At 35.0% G+C, this 20,293-nt stretch overlaps 3 protein-coding genes across 4 annotated transcripts; all 3 read left to right on the top strand.

Annotated features, from left to right (window-relative positions):
* The first annotated feature begins 1,703 nt into the window (after nucleotides 1-1,703).
* On the top strand, nucleotides 1,704-14,129 carry LOC122301043 (proline-rich receptor-like protein kinase PERK1). Of its 2 annotated transcripts, none has more exons than XM_043112111.1 (8): nucleotides 1,704-1,890; nucleotides 4,982-5,248; nucleotides 6,329-6,415; nucleotides 12,066-12,136; nucleotides 12,713-12,789; nucleotides 12,965-13,112; nucleotides 13,247-13,408; nucleotides 13,708-14,129. In XM_043112111.1, the coding sequence occupies exons 1-8, from the start codon at nucleotides 1,779-1,781 to the stop codon at nucleotides 13,981-13,983; spliced, it is 1,200 nt and encodes a 399-aa protein (XP_042968045.1). In that variant the 5' UTR covers nucleotides 1,704-1,778; the 3' UTR covers nucleotides 13,984-14,129. The 2 variants fall into 2 exon arrangements, with proteins under 2 accessions (XP_042968045.1, XP_042968046.1); XM_043112112.1 differs by having other exon boundaries at nucleotides 1,714-1,890; nucleotides 5,098-5,248.
* A 903-nt stretch (nucleotides 14,130-15,032) lies between these two features.
* LOC122301044 (ras-related protein Rab7) lies at nucleotides 15,033-18,768 on the top strand. Its single transcript, XM_043112113.1, has 7 exons — nucleotides 15,033-15,237; nucleotides 15,556-15,582; nucleotides 15,701-15,800; nucleotides 16,844-16,990; nucleotides 17,078-17,158; nucleotides 17,321-17,466; nucleotides 18,405-18,768. Exons 1-7 carry the CDS (start codon nucleotides 15,185-15,187, stop codon nucleotides 18,472-18,474), a joined length of 624 nt encoding a protein of 207 aa, XP_042968047.1. The 5' UTR covers nucleotides 15,033-15,184; the 3' UTR covers nucleotides 18,475-18,768.
* Nucleotides 18,769-18,900: 132 nt separating this feature from the next.
* LOC122301045 lies at nucleotides 18,901-19,905 on the top strand. The gene has a single exon (XM_043112114.1). The coding sequence runs from the start codon at nucleotides 19,129-19,131 to the stop codon at nucleotides 19,678-19,680; it is 552 nt and encodes a 183-aa protein (XP_042968048.1). The 5' UTR covers nucleotides 18,901-19,128; the 3' UTR covers nucleotides 19,681-19,905.
* The last annotated feature ends 388 nt before the right edge of the window (nucleotides 19,906-20,293 follow it).

The following is a 20,293-nucleotide window of genomic DNA, read 5'->3' as shown; positions in this document are numbered from 1 at the left end:
ATACTATTACCATCCGACCAAAAAAAAAATGCATCCACACTGCACGTCCACATAATCACAAATAAGAAAATTCGATCCTAATTTATTAATTTTCTGTGGCTTCCAAGACACATGTCCCAGCCTTAGGGGTGCTACTAGCATGGTGCAGGGTGGGGGGGGACCATTCCCTACACCCCACCCCGCACCATGCAGGGGAGGCGTTTTCAACCTTGCTGTCGAGGGGTAGGGTCAAATACGTCATCTACCTCGACCCCTGCCTGATCCAATTGATTGAGTCTAAAAAATTATTTTTGGGTTCAAAAATATCTTTTTTGGTCATAAATTATAATATAATTTAAATTATGAATTAAAATTTATAAGTATAAAAAGAAGTTACACTCATTAGAATTATATTTTGGATTGTCTTAAACTTTAGACCAACCTTTATATAAGAAGTCAAGACAATACAATAGTCATACTTAAACAATGTTCATTGTTTAAGTATGACTATTGTATTGTCTTGATCTCTTATATAAAAGTTGGTCTAAGTATGACTATTGTATTATCTTGATCTCCCAATGGTCATTATATTATCTTAGATTAATAGTGACAATGATCATTGGGAAATTAAGATAATATAATAGTCATATTTAGACCAACTTTTATATAAGAGATCGAGATAATACAATAGTATATTTAAGTTATATTGAGCGTAAGTTACGCTGAGAGCTGGCCAAAACTGACAAGGTGAGAAACGAAGAAGAAAAACACTAGTCCCACAGAAAGAGGTTATCGAAATTTGTTACCGAAAACTGTTTTGATTTTTTTTTAATTTTTTTTTTTACTTAGTAATTAAGTAAGTGTTTTTAAATGAATATATGATTTTTTTTTAATTTAAAAAATATTTAAATAGTTTTTAAAAATGTTGAAAAAAAATTAAAAATAAAAAAAAAAAGAAAAAAAATGCACTGATCGATAGAAGATTTCTGTAGAAACCTTATGTGGACGTAGCAACTTCCAACGAAGAATACAATCGAAGAATAGTCCTCCCGTAGTTATGGGGTTTGTCGTACTAGAAGATTTTTCCATCACGTGTGAAGCCTACAAGTACAAACGGACCATTCGATCGTTTATACCCGTACGTTCTATGCATGTCCACGCATATGTCAACTTGGAGCATTGTTGGGTGCGCGCATTTATGATTTGAATATTTTAATGCTCTCTTGCTTCTATTTCTCTTTAGAGCTTTACGAGCAACTAAAGCGCTACTGGTTCTTGCTTCTTGTATATCTTAGAATTCCGTCTTCAAGACCCTCTGAATCGAGTGCCATTGCTGATCTCTCGAAGTTCTTCTCCATCTTTCTTTGAATATGCCTCTCTCCACTCTTGCTTCTCTTCCTCGCTCTTCATTCGCTCGCTGATTCTTGTTTCTCCCAATGAAATAGGAACTCCGACCCTCGCCGAGAATATCTGCTACGATGTCAGCGCCGGCTCCGGCACTATCTCCGCCGCCGGCATATCTGCCGGATCCGGCAGTATCTCCGCCGGCTCCGCCAGCATCTCCGCCAGATCCGGCAGTATCTCCGCCGGCTCCGCCGTCATATCCGCCGGCTCCGGCACTATCTCCGCCGCCTACGCTGCCATCTCCGCCGGCTGCGGCACTATCTCCGCCGCCGGCATCTCCGCCGGCTCCGGCACTATCTCCTCCGCCGGCATCTCCGCCAGCTCCATCTCCACCGCCTCCGAAGGCATCTACGGCGGCGACCGGGGTACTGATAGTCCTAATAGTGGGGATAGTGATGGGAGTGTTGATTATTATTGTGGCGGTGGGCTTTTGTGTTATTTGGCGTAGGAAGAAGAGAAGACGAGCGAATAACAATGGGTCTGATGATCTCCCACAGGGAGCCAGAGGTGAGGTTCTTATTTTATTTAAGGAAAACATTACTCCCATTAAAGATGTATACCAATTTTTTGTATCATTTATTTATTTTTTAATGATAAAGTTAATATTTTTTAATAGATTTATATTTTTTTATTAAATATATAAGAGCATTGGCAATGACTAGCTAAATGTCAATGCAAGTCCATAATTTGACTATATTTGTCAAAAAAACTCTCGCATTGGACTAGCTAAACTCCCGCTATCTTGAATTTGTGCTACAGTAAATTTGTCTCCCTGGCCATTGTTGGCAAGTTGCTTTAGAAGGATCAAAAGACTATTTTATTATTTTCCGTCTAACAGCCACTCTTTCTTTCCCTCATATTTTTTCTTTATTCATCCGGAAACCCCATCATAGATCAAAGCCCAGATCCTCAGAAACTAGGAAACATCACAGATTAACCTCAAAAAAAAAAAAATAGAAACATCACAGATAGAGCTTGGAAAGAAGCTAGTGACCATGAAAATCGAAGAAAACCATAAAATAAAATTAAAAAAAACAAAACAAACAAAACAGAGAAAATGAAGGAAAAATAATTGGGGATTTTTCTGACCTAAAAAAAAATACAAGCACTGCAAGAGATAGGAGGGTCTTTCATCTGGAGGTCCTTGAGCTCCTTTAAGATCTGCTTCGAAGCCATGGATGAAGCTCGTAGATCACCTCGATCAAAAAGTTAAGAGTTTAAAGAGAGAGAAAAGTATATCATCTGCAACTCCTAGTGCCAATTAAAATATATAATATATTATATTATTTTGCTGAGATGATTTTGGGCTTTTGATGCGGACGACTACTTTTCTCAATAAATGAACAAGTTTGATGTGAGAAAAACTTCATCTTGTCTATTAAAATATATTATATAATATAATATTATTATTTAAATTTTAAATGTCTAGTTTAATGCGAACTTCTTTAACTAAAATTTAATATACTAATTAAAAGATAAAATTCTAACTAAACTTTAGACTTGACAATGTTTATTCGCTTCAACCACAATTCTAAATATAAAAGTTGGGTAGAATAAATGTTGATATGTTTATATATGTGATTGTTAGGTGAATGATTGGTAAAATATATTTATTGAATAATTAAATTGAGAGAAAAAATAATATATTTATAATAATTTGTAGTTAAATAGTTAAATAATAATTTATTTAATAAAGTTATTAACTAATATATGAAGTGTATTTGTAAAATATATAAAAAAAATTAATATTATTAAAATATATAATATTATTTTATTATTATTTAAACTTTAAGATAGCTAGTCCAATGTGGACTAATCTATCTAAAAGTCTATTTTAGAGTTAAAAGTTAACATTCTAGTCAAATTATAGACTTGGCAATGGCTAGTCCATTGCCAATGCTCTAAGGGATTTAAAAATATATTTAAAAAATAAAAAATTAGACGTTCGGTGACTCCCCCTCAGGGTATAGGAGCACCCTTTATTTATACAGTTATTTGTTTGCTTTTTAAAAAAAATAAAAAATATTAGTTCAATTTATTGTTGTTTGCTTTTGCTACCTTATTTTTGTTTATAATTAGGTCTTGTTTGGGAACTCATTTCAACCCTTTTTATTTATTTCTCAAAAACCATTAAAATATAAATACTTTTTAATTTCAAATTTTCAACATTTTCATTTAATAATTATAATTTTTTTAAACTTCTAAACGAAATATAAAAAATAATTCAACTTTTTCAAATTTTAAAATAAAATTATATTAAAAAATTATATTCCATCAATATTTTAACTTTATAATAATTTTATTCAACATTTTCTTTCATTTCACAAAATTTAATAAACATTTTAACTCAAATTATTTCATTATAATTTATAAATTATTTCATTACTATTTAAAAATCTCATCTTATTGAAATTATTAGTTTTGCTGTATAAGTCGTTAAATCTCGATTTTTATAAGTTCGACCGATTGACTAATATATTTTAATAATATGTTGACTAGTGTTACAAAAATATTTTATAAAAATCAATTCATAAATTAATATGATTTAATATAATATGTTAAATCTATTTTACAATATAAATAACTTTACAATATAAGCATCAAGTCATATCAGTTTGTTGGTTTATTTTTATAAAATTTCTTTCTTCTTAAGTAATGCTAGATACAGTTATGCAGTATGCAAGCATCGTGCAATGCTTTTAAAAAATAGTGGCATCTACTATTAAAAAATTAATTTTTTCTTCATGTGGCTCCCCGCGCATTTATTCAAAATTTACAAATAAATTGTATGATACTTGCACATTTCACATTGCAAATATCATTTATTCTCGATAAGTTATTTAGGTATTTTCTCCTTGATGTTCTTGAACCCAATAATAGGTAAGGATCCTATATCAAGTTTTCTTTGCCAGCCTGAAGGAACGATGTTTTTTTAAGTATAATTCCCCCATCCCAGCAGCAGCTGTTACTGAAAGCTTAGGTACTGGAGAACGGAGATATTGGGGGATAGAGTGTACGTATAAGGAAACCAGAAAATGATAAGAGTATTGAAAAATTGTGCTTCATGTGTTTGGCGTAATAGTGTTGTACCTCAACTTTACAGTGAAATATTTGCAGCTAGAACTTGGCCAAACTCTTATAAAATGGCATACTCTTCAGTAAGGCGACAATTACAATTTGACATTGTGGAAACCATATAAATGGAGTAAGATGGAGTTGGATTTGGTATTTATGAGTCAACTTCGCACATAGTATGACTGACGAAGTTGTGGTTATCATCCTTTAAGATTGTAGATTCCAGTCTATGAACCAACTGACAAAATTACCCTACAAAATTGCACTTATTGGTTAATGTTCTTTTCATGAACATGTTTTGGTTGGAAAGATGGATCTCATTCAAAATTGTTTCAATTTTTAAGATGAGATTATCTTGTTATATATTTGTACGTGGAACTTCTATTTTTAATATATCCTACCCATGTTTCTTTGTTAATTTATCCTCCCCCGGGAGTTGCATCAAATCCGTTAATGAAAAGAGGTTTGGACTTGCGTCCTAAACAAATTTCATTTTCTTATGAAGAATTATCTATGGCATCAGATCAGTTCTCCGATGCCAACCTTCTTGGCGAAGGTGGCTTTGGTTTTTTACATAAAGGAGTCCTTCCTAATGGGAAAGAGGTTGCAATTAAGCATCTGAAATCTGGAAGTGTACAGGGGGACCGTGAGTTTGGGGCAGAGGTTGAGATCATTAGCCGTGTCCATCACAAACACCTTGTTTCACTGGTTGGATACTGCGTTGCTGGTGCCCAGAGAATGCTTGTTTATGAGTTCATCCCAAACGTCACCTTATATTTTCATCTACATGGTAAATCCTTTCAGTGATTATATTTTGTTATTTTTTTTCATCTATAACTTAGATTTTATTTTAGACATTTCCTTTCCTTGATCTAGGTTATCGTTCATGTTTTTTACATGATTAGAACAAATGTGCATACAAGTTAAAAAGATGATCTGCTAAGAGCCTAATAGTCTGATGGCATATGATTCAGTTTTTCAAATAAAAAATTTAAGTTTGAAACTCCACACCACTTGTATCAAAAAATAAAAAATAAATAAAATAAATAAATAAAAAAGGGGGGATCAACTTCCCACCCAATTCATATTGGTATAGGTTATTGGGTGTTGAACATATCAACTTAGATTTATCGTACTTTACATAAATATTATAACAAAATTTTTTAATAAATCTACAAATCCCTATGAACACAATTTTTCTTTTTCTTCTTTTCAAATACAGTAACATTTAAGCAAAGTTAGAAGATAATATATCTTGTCGAGGAACTAAAATGAAAAAAAAAACAATTCTCATGCAATGTCAAATATATTGAACATTTAAAATTGAAAAGTATTTTATGTTTGAATGATGTTTGAAAATGAAATATTTGAAAATATCTAAAAATATTTATGAATAGTTGTGTTTCCAAACGGGCTCTTAGCCTTGTTTGGATAGTGAAAGTGTTTTATCTCATCTTATTTCACTATTATAATTTTTTTAAATTTCTACACAAAATATAATAAACAATTCAATATTTTCAAATCTCAAAAAAATATTAATATTAAAAAAATAATATTTTAATAATACTTTATTCATCTTTTATCTCATCTCAACTCACTATCTAAATGATACTTTATTCTAAAATTTCCACACCACACACTACTTTTAAGTTATATGTCATAATTTTCATTCAAATGATAAGTTTTAATATGTACAATTCAAATTTTAAAATGTATATCTTAAATTTATGGTGGATAGGCTTAGCATATAATATCTCATTTTAAAATTGAGATCGAGGGTTCTAACACTTGTTTTGTGAGTATAACGTCAAACTAGTTTGTACTTCCATACCACTACACGACATTTCAATAGAGAAAAATGGTATTACAGGAAAGGAGAGACCGGTTATGAACTGGCCAACCAGAATGAAAATAGCTCTAGGCTCTGCAAAAGGATTGGCATATCTGCACGAGGACTGTGAGTTTACTTTCTGTACAATCTATAGATTCTAAAATAATGATATACTTACCACTCTTTTACTACTCACTACAAGAAATCGGGGATATTCCGGCGATTTAATAATCGCCGCAAAATATTTCGTTGGCAAAAGTATGTTTTACCGGCGAGTTAAAAATCCCCGCGAAATTCATGATCTAATAATACCATTTACTAGCCGGGGCTTATAATAACTATTGCAACGATTATAAAATCGCTGCTATATTACAATATACTTTTCCCATCGCCTAAACTACGTCACTTTAGCTCTATCTTTGGGCGCGAAGTATTATTTTTCATCCTCGTCCCCCGCCCCCCCCCCCCCCCTTGCAACCACCAAAACCCACCCCCCGATTCCCTACGGCCTGCTCCTTCGTTCTCCACAGCCGAGTAAAACATACTGTCCTTCTCCAAAAGACCACCGACGCCATATGCTTACCTATTTCAGTCGAAGGAAATCTCCAGCGATTTAGCCACACCACCCCCACGCCATTTTCTTCCCACGGAGGTTGAACCAGAGTCCATACGGCTGAAAGCTTCAGGTTCCATTCTTCGTCTCTCTCTCTCTCTCTCTCTCTCTCTCTCTCTCTCTCTCTCTCTCTCTCTCTCTCTCACACTATCTCTCTCTCTCTCACTCGTGAAAACCCTCTGATTTTGTAATCCTAGGGCATTCAGTTGTTTCCCCTTCTCTATCTCCACCGAAGATTGAATGGGAAAGTTGGTGCTGCAGGGCTTGTGAAGTGCTTGGAGTTCTGAGTTTCCGACCACTGGTAAGCACCTTCTCCTTCCCTGCTTCTCACCACACACCCACGTTCACTTCAAGTTATAATTTTTGGAGAAGGATCCTTTTCGTTCGGTATTAGACAACTGATTTTTTGCTTCCTAATTGAACTATAGTTTTAAAATTTGGACTTGAATGTAAAATGGTTAGCTCTATATTCCATTCTGAAACCCCCAATTGCAGTTCAATAATGATGCAAATGGTAGCCGACCTACCAAGATAGATATAACTGGCTTTAGTGATTTTAAATTAAATGCTGCTGGGCTGTTCTCTGGTATTTAGTTTATCTGATTTTTTAATCGCTATGGAAAATTAAAAATTGAACTGTTTCTTAGTTTTTGGCCTATGCAGCGAGTTGCTTAGGGTTTTTATTTGAAATCTGTGCTTCTCCAGTTTCTGTATATAAGAGTCCCTGACATTTCTGAGTTCTCATCTGTTCTTTTGTATGGTTTATACTTTATTTGTTGCATGGATGATTTGTGTTTTATTGGTTTGTTTCTGTTAAAGTACCCTGTGGGGCTGGTTTGATGTTGGTGGTTTGTGGTGATCATTTTCCCTAGCCTTCAGACAGTTTTTAATTTGTATTCTGTTAAGTATTCTTTTTTTCACTTAAATAGGTATGTGATTTTAATTTTGACAAGTATAAAAGAGATAGTATAAGAGAACTCCTCTACATGATTTCTGATGGGACTATTCCATACAAATCAGGGTTATCTCTTCCCTCAACACTTTAAACTTTTGGGCGAGTTATCTTTTAAGGGATATCAACATTTGTAATGTTTTTCTTTAGTTCTGTTTCTGCTTTAGATTGTACTTAGGTTTATTCTCTTGTATACTACCCGTGTACTTGGGCTATGCCTATTTACTATGAATAAAATCCATAATATCTATCAAAAAACATAAATAACCTATGTGTTAGTTAGCTGGAAAATGTAACCCTTGTACGTGGGTCCCAAGTATATAGTGGTTCGGATGCCTAGTGTTTTTGACGGCTGTTACGTGGAAGGAATCTAGTGGCTTTTGTCTCTATATATGTTAGCGAAAATGGGACAATACCAGCCCATGATGACAGTCTTTTCAACTCGTCCATGATCATTTGGGTCAAGAACCAAAATTCTGTCTATTAAATCATATCTAAATTGAATACATATCGATCCAAATACATATATATATATATATTAATTCATGAACCAAATATTTGTTTTTCATGATTACTACTAATTTGGATGATCTCCTTATCATTTAGAGATTTATTTGGTCAATTTTTCATTAATTGACTTCAAGTATATCATTTATTGTCTTCAAGTATATCATACAGTTATATATAAATGTAAGTTATATTACATATTATCTTAAATAACAGAACTAGTAGCTTCCATAGGGTTTTGGTCAAAAGGAGGATGTTTCAATTGCAACAACAAGGCATTGCAAGATGAAAGAGCATTGAAATTCAAAATTATGTACAAGAAGGGAAGTATGCATTTATATGTCTTGAGGTTGCCACTTGAGGTTGCCAGTGGCAACCCATACTCTCTGTTAATGATATTCAACAGAGATCAACCATTTGTGCATTAGACAGGTTTTATATAGGTTTTTTCCCCTCTATTATTTCACAAATATCTTGCTTCTTTCTCCATCTTAGGACTGAAGAAACCCAACAAGTGTTGTAGGTTTATTTAAAGTAAAATAAACCTATTCCACGGCAGTTAGAGATTTACTAACACCATCGCTAAGATGGTACTCATTAAAGTCACTTGTCAACTTAATCCCGTCTCCTTCGGACATATTAACATATTAACAGAAACCAGACCTGAAAATTAGTTATGAGCGCCCTATATTTTAGATACTAGACTAACTTGTTTATTTGGTTTGAATTACCATGCATTATGCACATGGGGAATAGAGTGAAGGTAAGATCCATAACCAATTCTAATGTCGCTTTTATTGTTATTTATCATTGTATGTTTTACTACTAAAACATGTTTATGGATCTGAATGGCTTCATTCAAAATAGGGGCAAGAGGTTGCCTTGGAACAACCTTTTTAAATATGTGGCTGCAAAAAACGTGTAACTAAATTTAAGTAGAGTTAATGCTTATCTAGAATATGAGAATGTGGTAGAGTATTTAAGGAAGCCCCGTGGAATCAGATTTATAATCATAGCAGGTTATACACTTTTCCTTAGCTTTCAAGCGTGTGCTGTAGGTTGTATCGTGCCAAGTGTTTAGTTCTTTCAGATAATGATCGTTGGATGAGTCTCATGTATCAACTATTTAGGCAATGAATACTTCCTTTGTTGGTGTTTTACAGTTTTAAAGGCTGAAAGCATTGGGACTGAATGATGAAGCTCTTCGACATGTCCCAAATAATGATGGTAAGCTTCATTAACACTGATTGCATACAAGAAGTGATTAAGTTCTGTTACAATACCCTCACTGCAGTAGTATAACTTAATGACAGGTTGTGGTGCACCTGTCATAATGGAAGGGGACAAAAAGCTGGTCATGCCAATATCTCAACTTAATTGCTGAGTGCTGATTTTGCTGCTGACTTAACATATTGGGTTATTTTGACAATCAGGGTTATTTTGACAACCATCGATACACACCTTGCTCATGCCATTCTTTTCAGATTCTGCCTGGGGAGTGAGTTAACAAATTGAATCAACATTTTGCTTATTTAAATTGAGTCTTGTTTCATCAGATTTTTGGCCGAGATTGTTTAAATTGAGTCTTGTTTCATCATCCAAATGCTAGGATCAGTTTCTTATTTGGCCGAGATTCTTCCTCAAACCGCTTATTATAGTATGAGATGAAGGGCACTCTATGGCTTCTGACTTTTTTGCCACTTTCTGTCCAAGTCTTGAATCGCCCGACAGTAAGATTTATATGTACAAATGTTAGTAAGTTATTAGTCTCACCATTAACAACAAATAAATCTCATCTCTGCAAGACTTAATACACTCTCAACAGCATGCCATAATTAGTTAGTTTACCTTGTGCCTCTATGATTAATACTAAATCCACTGCATTTATATTTTCTTAAACTATCTCAATTTCTGATGGGACTGTTGTCAATTTCTGAACCCTTGTGGATATCTCATGTTATTTTCAGGTGATATGGCCAACCACCTTTATGGGCTGACCGTTGTGGGAGCGGCGTTATCTTGGTGTTCACCACTTTTCTTTGTAAAAGTCATCTTGTGAAAATTGGATGTTTTAATTGGTTGAAAAGTCCTGAACTAATATGAGATGTTTTAATGGTAGTTGTTGGTTTTAGTGAGAGTAGAGTCATCTAGAAATAACTTATACTAGTGATATTTATCTTTTGAGTAATTAGTAGCTTAGTTTGTAATTGATATGATACGTATAATGCACCACCCAATGTAAAAAGATATTATATGATTGTTGGTCAATTCATTTGATGCATATGAGTAAATTTTTAATTGAATAGAAATGGTTAGCTCAATTTTTGTTTAAGTATGGAAAATTAAATGATCATGTCTATCAGGTGCTATTGGATGAATGGAGAAAGTATAAATGAGACCTAGTAACCCATTAAGAATATTGGGTTACTAGGTTATATAAAATTCGATTTTCATGTTTCTCCAGCGATTTTTTAATCGCCGTCAATAATTTTAAAAAACCATTTAATACGATAGATTCCCATAGAAAATCCTATTGCAGCGATTTTTAGTCGCTGGAAAACCATATGGCAGCGAGTTTTATCTCGCTGCCATATGCTATTGAAACAGAAAACTATATAGCAGCGATTAACAAACCGCTGCCATATCATATAGCAGCGAATTTTTTATCGCTGCCATATAATTTGAAAAGTAGAAATGGATTTAGCAGCGATTAAGACAGCGCTGTCATATCATATAGCAGCGATTTTAGGATCGCTGGGATAACATTTTGAGCCGGCAATGTATATAGCAGCGATTAAGGAACCGCTGCTATATAATTTGGCAGCGATTTTTCTATCGCTGCCATATGATTTTGGAAATTGAAACGTATATGGCAGCGATTACGTCAGCGCTGCAAAATCATATAGCAGCGGTTTTTTAATCGCTGCCATATATTTTTGAAACAGGAAAACTATATAGCAGCGATTAAAAAAACCGCTGCCTTACGATTTGGCAGCGATTTTTCTATCGCTGCCATATGATTTTGGAAATGGTTACGTATTTGGCAGCGATTACAAAAGCGCTGCAAACTCAGTTGCCAGCGATGTATGTATCGCTGCCATATGTTTTGTAACCATGGACAGTATATGGCAGCGACTATGGAAGCGCTGCTAATTAATTTGGCAGCGATTTAGTAATCGCTGGAATAGAATTTGACGCTATTCACAGTATATGCCAGCGATACAAAACTCGCTGCGAAATATTCATTTTTTCACGGCGATTTTCTTTATTCGCCGTGATATAGGTAAAGTGGAAGAATAATACCGGCGAATGAGCGGCGATTAGGTAATCGTTGGAATATAACTATAGCTGGGATTTATGTCTATTTGCCGGCGATTTTACAACGCCGGGAAAAGGCAAATCTGTTGTAGTGTACTATTTTATCACTTTTTTTAATTTTTAATTTTTTTAAAATTTTTCTTTTACTTAATGATTAAGCAAGTGACTATCACTAAAATTATATATTTTTTAAATTTTTTCTTAATAGCTAAGGATATTAAAAAAATATTAAAAAGAAAATGATAAAAAAATAAATTCACTATAAGTGATAAAGTAGTGGTAAAAGAGTGGTAAGTGTATTATTACCCTAGATTTTATACGTTGCAAACCTTAGGAATCTTTCTGATTTTAGGTCCACTTTCCTTATGAGGTGACTGTACATTCAGGTCACCCGAAGATCATACATCGTGACATCAAGGCAGCTAATATTCTTCTGGATGATAACTTTGACGCAAAGGTAGGGTTTGCTGTTGTTTCCATATGACCATTAGTATCTGCAAGGGAATTTCTGAAGTTCTAGATCTAAAGTAGGGATTAGCTTGGTTCAAAATGGGTCTGGGAGAATTGCTAGCTGCCATGATTTGATTTTTTTTTTTTTTTTTTAAGAAGGAAAAGTTGTCACCTTCAGACTACCAGTACTGCTTTGCAGCCCACCCCCTCCTTTAAAATTCAGTTTTAAGTTTATGTCATGTTACAAATTTTTATCAATTTTAGTACTTTAGGTGGGGCAAAGTGTGATTTTACCTAAAATAATTATCGATTACCTTTTGCCTCTTCTTCTAATCACAACAAATTACAGGTCTTGCATGCCATTTAATTCCATAGTTTCTGTTTGCATGGCCTAATTAATTATATGGAAACCTCGAGTTTCATCTGGTACCTAAATGCTTCTTTAATATCAACTTTTATGTCATTTAATTGCATAGTTTTTGTTTGCATGCCCCAACTTAAGCTTTAGTTCATCTGGTACGTACCTAAATACTTATCTAATATAACTTGTATGATGCGATAATTTACGTGGATATTTTTTCAGGTTGCAGATTTTGGGCTTGCTAAGTTTTCAGCAGATACTGAGACCCATATCTCCACTCGGGTGATGGGAACTTTTGGGTAAGATTCATTTCTGTTTTCTGTAGACAAAGCTATATATGGAGCAGCCTTTGTAGTTTCGAAGCAATTCCAACGCTAAAAAGCAGTGAGGATTTGGATTCTTTATTTTATTTTAACCTTTTATTTATTTTTTAGTCTGAATATCTTGTAAGAATCTAGAGTTCGTCAAATGCAGTTACTTGGCTCCAGAGTATGCTGCTAGTGGAAAGCTCACTATGAAGTCAGATGTCTTCTCCTTTGGAGTTGTGCTTTTGGAGTTGATTACTGGACGCGAACCTCACGATAAAACTCAATCCTTCCCTGACGGTAGCATGGTTGAGTGGGTGTGTATGCTATTTAATAAGCACCAGTCTCTAAACTACTTCATATTGGCGGGTGTAATCAGATTTTGTAATGAGTTTCTCTTTTTATTCTTATTATTTTGTTTTTTTTCTCAATTTATGTCATGGAATCTTAGGCTAGGCCTTTGCTCATGCGAGCTTTGGAAAATGGCAACTTTGATGCTCTTGTTGATCCAAGGTTGCAGAATGATTACAACTCTAGCGAAATGTCCCGAATGGCAACTTGTGCTGCTGCTTGTGTGCGTCATTCGTCCCCACAGCGGCCAAGAATGAGCGTGGTAAGTCTACCAAGCTCTAATGTTGGAATAATTGGTTCTATTTCAATCAATCAAACCCAAAAGTAGATCTATAACCTACCTTGCTTGGCCCTTTTTGTGTCTTTGAAATGTATTGCCCATCTGCTTGTGTATGTCTAATATTTGAATATTTCTGTCATGGTTTCATAAAAATACATGGGATATAGGTAATAGGTATAGTTTTGACCTTTCTTATGTTCAAAATTGCCTGCACATTTATGGAACCAATACAAAAACGTTTTTCTATATGATACCCAATTACCATTTTTGATAAAAAGCAGGTAGTTAGAGCTTTGGAAGGAAACCTTTCTCCGGATGATCTAAATGAGGGAATCAAACGGCCTGAGCAAGGCATGGCTTTTGCTACTGATCAAGGCAGGAGTCAATACAATCAAGCTGACATGAACAAATTCACGTGGATGTCACTTGAAAGCCAAGAGCAATGCAACGGAGAGAGCAGCGAACCTAACAACGACTCTGCTCCTCTCCAATCTAGCGAAAGCCAACAAACTACCCAAGATATGGATTTAGGAAAAGTTGATTTAGGGTGTGTTTAAGAATGATTTCCAATACTTATTTTCTTTTGTATCTTCATCTTCTTCCCCTACTCTCTAATCTTTGGAGGTGCTACATTCGAAGTGAGAGCCATTCTCAGTACATTTTTTATCTAGTAATTTTGGATGTGTTACACTATCTTTCTTGATGATTCAACCTTTCCTGTAAATTAGTTTACTTTTTCCTTCTTGGCCCTAGTAATATTGCCTGATTCTGTGAATATATCTAAAGTTGTTTCTCATGCACCAGGATGAGAAACAAGAATAGAACCAATAATGAATAAACCATTTGGCGGTGGTTTTATATGATTTTGGATGTACAGAAAAGATTGCTTGATTATGATATTTGCCCAATTGGCATTCTTAATTCTTCAAAGCATCATCAAGAGTTCTGGTACCGTTAAGTTTACGAGTAATTTTATGTATAGTCGTAAAGTGAGTAAGTACTGTGCAATCATTTTGAAAAAGAGTGAAGTTTATTATTAAAAAATTAATTTTTTTTTATATGAGTCATGTATTTATTTATTTATTTCAAAATAATTATGTGGCATTTGCACACTCACGACTGTAATTATCATTTCTCTAAATTTATTGTAATGAAACATTGCCATGAGAAAAAATATTTATTGATTGATCCTCTATCAAACCAATTGCTTGTACTGTGACTTGTTGGGCATAAAAGATTGGAGTTAGGACAAAGGAGAATTTATATTATGTATAGCATTTTATTAGGTGTGATATGCTCGATAATATAATTTTTCTAACTAATAATACATATACAATTTTTTTTATATAATTTTATTTTAAATAGAGGGTAATTTTATAAAACTTGAGATTTAAATAAGTTATTTTAGTATTTTTTATAAAATAAGTTGTAATATAAATTATATAATCATGATTATTATTTTCAACAATATTATCTATAATATACCTTTTGCACAAATTTTCTGTCCTGGGTTTAACTGTGAATGGCACTCAAAACCAAGGGTATATTCGAGATCTCGGAATCTCCGGAGGACCGAAAAGGCAAAACCGTGACCTCGCTGGCGTTCCATCATTGGCCTTCCCCTTCAAAATAGTAACCCACGAAAAAAACGGGAACTCTCGAATTGAACTCGAAGCAGGTACCCAAAGATTTCTTAATTTTCCCCAATTTTTTTCCCTCTCCCTGAAACGTTAAATTCAAGATTCGCAGCTCGGATCCATGGCTTCTCGTCGGCGCATGCTTTTAAAGGTCATTATCCTCGGCGACAGCGGGTAATTATTATTACATTTTTTTATTCGCGTTTTCTTAAATTTAATTTGGTTGCTGAGATAATGGAAGAAGATTTTTTTAAATCTAGTGTTTTATGTTGGTTTTTTCGTTATATAAAAGGAAAGACGCAGCTCAATTAGTTAATTGTATTGTACTAGATTTAGTTGACTGGCTGTTTTGTAGAAAATGAAGTAATATCGTTTTGGGGAACGAAATTGAATTTATTTTATTTAACATTTTGTAATTTTTAACTTTTGTTTAACATTTGTTACTTTTTATAAAACTTGGATTAATAGTCGATTTTCTGGATCATTTGGCAGGGTCGGGAAGACGTCGCTGATGAATCAGTACCGTCTCAAACCTAGATCATGAATTTTTGTTTTCTTAGATTTAGTTTTTTATTCAGTTTTGGTTTGTGTGATGGCTGGTTTTCTATTTGAATTTTGTTAATTTTTTTTCGATTAGGTATGTGAATCGTAAGTTTAGTAATCAATACAAGGCAACCATAGGAGCGGATTTTTTGACCAAGGAAGTTCAGTTTGAAGATAGGTTGTTCACATTGCAGGTTAGAGCGATGAGCACACACTTTTTTCTTGGATTTCTATTGAATAAATATTTCCATGTACGAGCTTTCGTAGTGTGTAGTATGCAATAACTGTATCCGAAGAAAACAGTCATCAGTTAAAATTTCTTTCCGTGCTTCAGGGAATTCAGGGAATAGTAACATGAAGATGGTTCAAGTACCATGCTTCAGTGAATTCGGGATTAGTAAAATGAAGATGGTTCGAATACCCTTTGATTTTCCATACAGAAGATAATACTTATATAATTTTTTTTAAAATGCTCATGAAAGTGATTACAGTTAGATTGAGGTTCCATTCATTTGGTCTGAAGGCTTCAATAATTTTTTTTATTTTTTGGGGGGCTTTGAAGGGTGTAAATGTCAGGGAAGAATGGTAAAATAGCCATTGAATTTGCAAGTTTGGACGCCTTTGAGTTATTAAAAGTAAAATAGGGATTTTTTAGGTGAATAGATATGTGTTGATATTATCGTACAACAGAAGCATAAAGTTTTGCCAATGTCATATTTGGTTTCATATCTTTTATGTTACTTCTTAGATCAAGGTTGGGGATTGGAAGGTTTTCTTGTAGAGTTAGCACTGAAATTTTGTCAATTCGAAGCACACAAGTCTGTAGAATTGGAAGGATAAGTGAAAAATGATCTGTGAGAGTCTTTTTTTAAAGCTTGTTTTGAGTTTAGTTGAAACCAAATTTTGGTAGTTGCGATATTACTTTCTGTGGTTGAGTTTATGATGAAGAGGTTTTTTTGACCAAGATTATTTCTTATGTGCTTGAATGTATTATGTTTTTAATGCATGTCACAATATGCATGATATTGAGTTGTCGCCTGTGTTGTTTTTACATGTGTATATTGTAGGCAGTAATTCCTGTAAAATTGTACCTTATATCCACGAGGGTGGTGCATCAACCAACAGATTTATCTTGTGTAGATCTCATTAGGAGCTTTTATTCTCCACTTGGCAAGAAGATGTGGAAATTGTCTCAATTATTATTTATGAGCTTGACACCTCTTATTCATGTATATAGATTTGGGACACTGCTGGGCAAGAAAGGTTTCAAAGTCTTGGTGTGGCTTTCTACCGTGGTGCAGATTGCTGTGTTCTTGTGTACGATGTGAATGTAATGAAATCATTTGATGATCTTAACAACTGGCGGGAAGAGTTTCTGATTCAGGTAGCACTAACCTATTGGCCACTCATAGTAACTCCTACATTTAAAGGAAGAGTTACTGAAAGTTATGGTTGGTTTATTTGATGTCAGGCCAGTCCCTCTGACCCTGAAAATTTCCCGTTTGTTGTGCTGGGGAACAAGATAGATGTTGATGGTGGGAATAGTCGGGTGGTGAGTTGTTTTCACTGTTGACGTACTTTTTTCTTGCCTTCGGTGATTTGAACATTCTCAAAATTTAGCAATCTTGAACAGTGGGTTCTATTTGGATGCTTTGGGATATTTATTTGCTGATGTTCTTACCAAAAGCACATGCATATTCTTCTTTGGTTGCAGGTTTCTGAGAAGAAAGCCAAAGCCTGGTGTGCTTCCAAAGGAAACATACCTTACTTTGAGACTTCTGCAAAAGAAGGATTCAATGTCGAAGCTGCTTTCGAGTGTATTGCCAAAAATGCACTGAAGAATGAGCCTGAAGAAGAAATGTGAGTATTTTACTCAATTGAAGTGCTAAATACTATCAGTTTGATAACATACTCTGATTTCAGAGGCTAATTTATATATACCTATATCTCCTGTTAATTAAGAGGTACTGGGAATTTAAGTTTTCTCTCAACCATCTTAATTCTAGAAATCAGAATGGGGTTTTTGGGGGGTCAGGATACCAGATAAATCTCACAAGTGAAAATGAAAGATAACAAGGAGGAAAGAAATAAATTTGAAAAGAAACTGGTGCTAAATGCCTTGGCATTTTTTGGTGGAGTTGTGCAGTTGGAAATGTGGTTTAAAGTTTAAACGTGTTTTTCAGTTTGTTGTATTTTTTATTTTCTTGTTTTCAGTAGGAAAACTGACCCTGAAATATGTATATCGAGTAAATTGAAACAGAAATCTGATTTTTGCTTTCATTTCTTCCTTCTGAAACTGCTGCATGTACATCTGTTTCTTCATATCTAAATTTCTGCAAATTTTGGGATTCATTCAGTTTGTGGAGCTTATAATTAGGCAATTTGAAAGTGAATTCCTAGCACTTTTGAGCCATTGAGTCACCTCCACTGTCCTTAATAAAACAATCGGTAGATCATGAGACATGCTTGACTTGAAACAGCAGGGTTTGATCCAAGTATCCATAGAGTTTAGCAGCCAGTATACCATAAATTAAAAATAAATAACTTTACGGTCTGCATGAGCGCCATGAGAGGATGGCATAGCATCTGATAGCAGCTCAGTTGTAGAACTCCCATATCATTTGGTAAATGTCAAGTGAATTATGATAATCATGGATTTGATGTTGAATGCACATGAATCTGTCTCCTTGTAATTTTGTTTTTCTCCTCTTACAAGTATCAAGTCATGTTAGATACCCAAGTGTCTTATCACTGTACTAATTGATTCCTTTGGTTCGTTTGTTTGGTGATAATGAAAGATACCTGCCTGACACCATTGACGTTGCGGGTGGAGGGCGGCAGCAAAGATCAACAGGTTGCGAGTGTTAAAAGAATTGTTGGAGCAGCCCCGTTGGTTCCTCTGGTTGCAAGATAGAGCTGTCCTTGATACTTGATGATTTATTAAGTGACTCATTTTAACAATCAATAATCTTGGGAAGAAGGTTATAAAATTTGTTGTGTTGTGTCATAAGTGGGTCAGAAAAGGCATATTGATCGTCTTTGTATTGTTTCTTTTCATGTTACATGTCTGTATTCCACCTTTTATCTGTGTTCAACTTGAAATGTAAACTGTACCTGGCTGCCAAGTTTGCTATCATTTATAATGGATAATTTTCAAGCTAAGCTTTAATGGTGGCAGGTCGCATTTGGTTTCAGGAAAACTCTCTTCCCATTTAGCACCATGAGTGCTGGATCATTTTGCGATCATCTACTGATTTCCCAGCCTTTTGATACTGACACGTGTCTAGAGAATCCACATTATACTTGACGGGTAAAGGACACGTTGCCAGGATTCCTTAACCTTTTTTGACATTCCTGTCCCTGGTAAACCAGCCCAAGTTGAACTTCAATCGAAACATTAATGAGATATCAGGGCTAAAATGGGAAGTAAAACTAATCGAAGCATTTTTCGTCTTAAAGTCCGTGGATCCATTTTATACGAAAATTTAGAGTTAGGGCTTCAAATGTGAAGCATCATCATCCATGGAAGCCGCTAAGGAACGAGAAGCCGGACCACTGCACCAGATCCTCCCTCCGCGAATCGAAGATGCAGGGCTAGAAGACTGCGCCCTCCCGCCGGATTCCATCAAAGAAGCTTTCCTAAAAGCCGCCACGGCCGTGAAGTCACGCGCCGCGTCGATATTCACGACATCCGATGACGAAGAAACGGTGACCTCCTTCTCCGAAGGAGGCTGCGTCGAGGACCCATGGCCCAGAGCTGCAAAGGGAACGCAGGACACGGTGGTCGGAGCATCGCCGGAGCACGAAGCTCCGGGGCCATGCGCCACGGAGAAGGGAAGCGGAGTGCCCGGAGTTGGGGGTGATGATGTGGTTGTGGGTGGCGAGGCCGACGTGGAGGAGAGGTGGGATAAGGTAGTGGTCGGGGAGGAGGAAATAGCGAGTAGGGAAGGAAAAGCGTGTGTGGAAGGATTGGAGGGTTTGGAGATTGGAGACAACGTGAAGAATGGTGATGGCGATGGTGATGATGAGAGAGGTGATGAAAAAAAGCAAACTTTAACTGAGGGTTTTGCTTGAAATAGATTAGCAAGTAATGTGTTTTGGAATCTCGGAGCCAAAATTGATTCCCGTGGAATGTCCGGTTGTTGTTGATTGTTGTCTATATGTTGAGTCTATAAGTTTAGTTGCTTTTACAAGCAATGGGAATAAACATGGTAACTCATAATCATCTATTTATGATTTTGTGGAGATTACTTTGATGTTTTGTGGTTAATGTTATTTGGTTCGGGCGAAGTTGGGATTTTTGTGGGTCTAAAGACTCTAAACCTTCGTAATTATTATTATTTTTCGGCATGAAAGCTGTTGATTTTATGGAGAGCTCGAGTTGCTCTTGCTTTTACTTGAAACTTCAGAACCAGAACCAGAACCAGAACCATTCATTCACGAGAATGTGCCCATAATGGATTTGTGTCTATCACATACAACACAACCCAACCCAGGAATGAACATCTTTTGGGTTTTTATATTTGTTCATTGGCCTAATGCTTTGTCTTGAAACATGGCAACTCTAAAGAAGACTTGAGGATTGTTAGAAAACTTGAGTTGTGGCAAAATCCCAACTCAGGTCACGAGATTTAAGGCCCAAAAGTCATATAATAACAAAAGAGGACTTGGTCGAGGTGAAACTAGA

Source organism: Carya illinoinensis, chromosome 2 (genome assembly GCF_018687715.1).
Source record: "Carya illinoinensis cultivar Pawnee chromosome 2, C.illinoinensisPawnee_v1, whole genome shotgun sequence".
NCBI classification, from domain to species: Eukaryota; Viridiplantae; Streptophyta; class Magnoliopsida; order Fagales; family Juglandaceae; genus Carya; species Carya illinoinensis.
This window is presented reverse-complemented; position numbering and strand designations above follow the sequence as displayed.

What these genes read in the sequence shown, in the direction of transcription:
- LOC122301045 (XM_043112114.1), top strand. Translation starts at nt 19,129, where the DNA reads ATGGAAGCCGCTAAGGAACGAGAAGCCGGACCACTGCACCAGATCCTC.
- LOC122301044 (XM_043112113.1), top strand. Translation starts at nt 15,185, where the DNA reads ATGGCTTCTCGTCGGCGCATGCTTTTAAAGGTCATTATCCTCGGCGAC. An exon ending in ATAGGTTGTTCACATTGCAG is followed by an intron (nt 15,801 to 16,843) that starts GTTAGAGCGATG and finishes TCATGTATATAG; the next exon opens with ATTTGGGACACTGCTGGGCA. An exon ending in ATGGTGGGAATAGTCGGGTG is followed by an intron (nt 17,159 to 17,320) that starts GTGAGTTGTTTT and finishes CTTTGGTTGCAG; the next exon opens with GTTTCTGAGAAGAAAGCCAA.
- LOC122301043 (XM_043112111.1), top strand. Translation starts at nt 1,779, where the DNA reads ATGGGAGTGTTGATTATTATTGTGGCGGTGGGCTTTTGTGTTATTTGG. An exon ending in ACGGTAGCATGGTTGAGTGG is followed by an intron (nt 13,113 to 13,246) that starts GTGTGTATGCTA and finishes ATGGAATCTTAG; the next exon opens with GCTAGGCCTTTGCTCATGCG. An exon ending in AGCGGCCAAGAATGAGCGTG is followed by an intron (nt 13,409 to 13,707) that starts GTAAGTCTACCA and finishes GATAAAAAGCAG; the next exon opens with GTAGTTAGAGCTTTGGAAGG.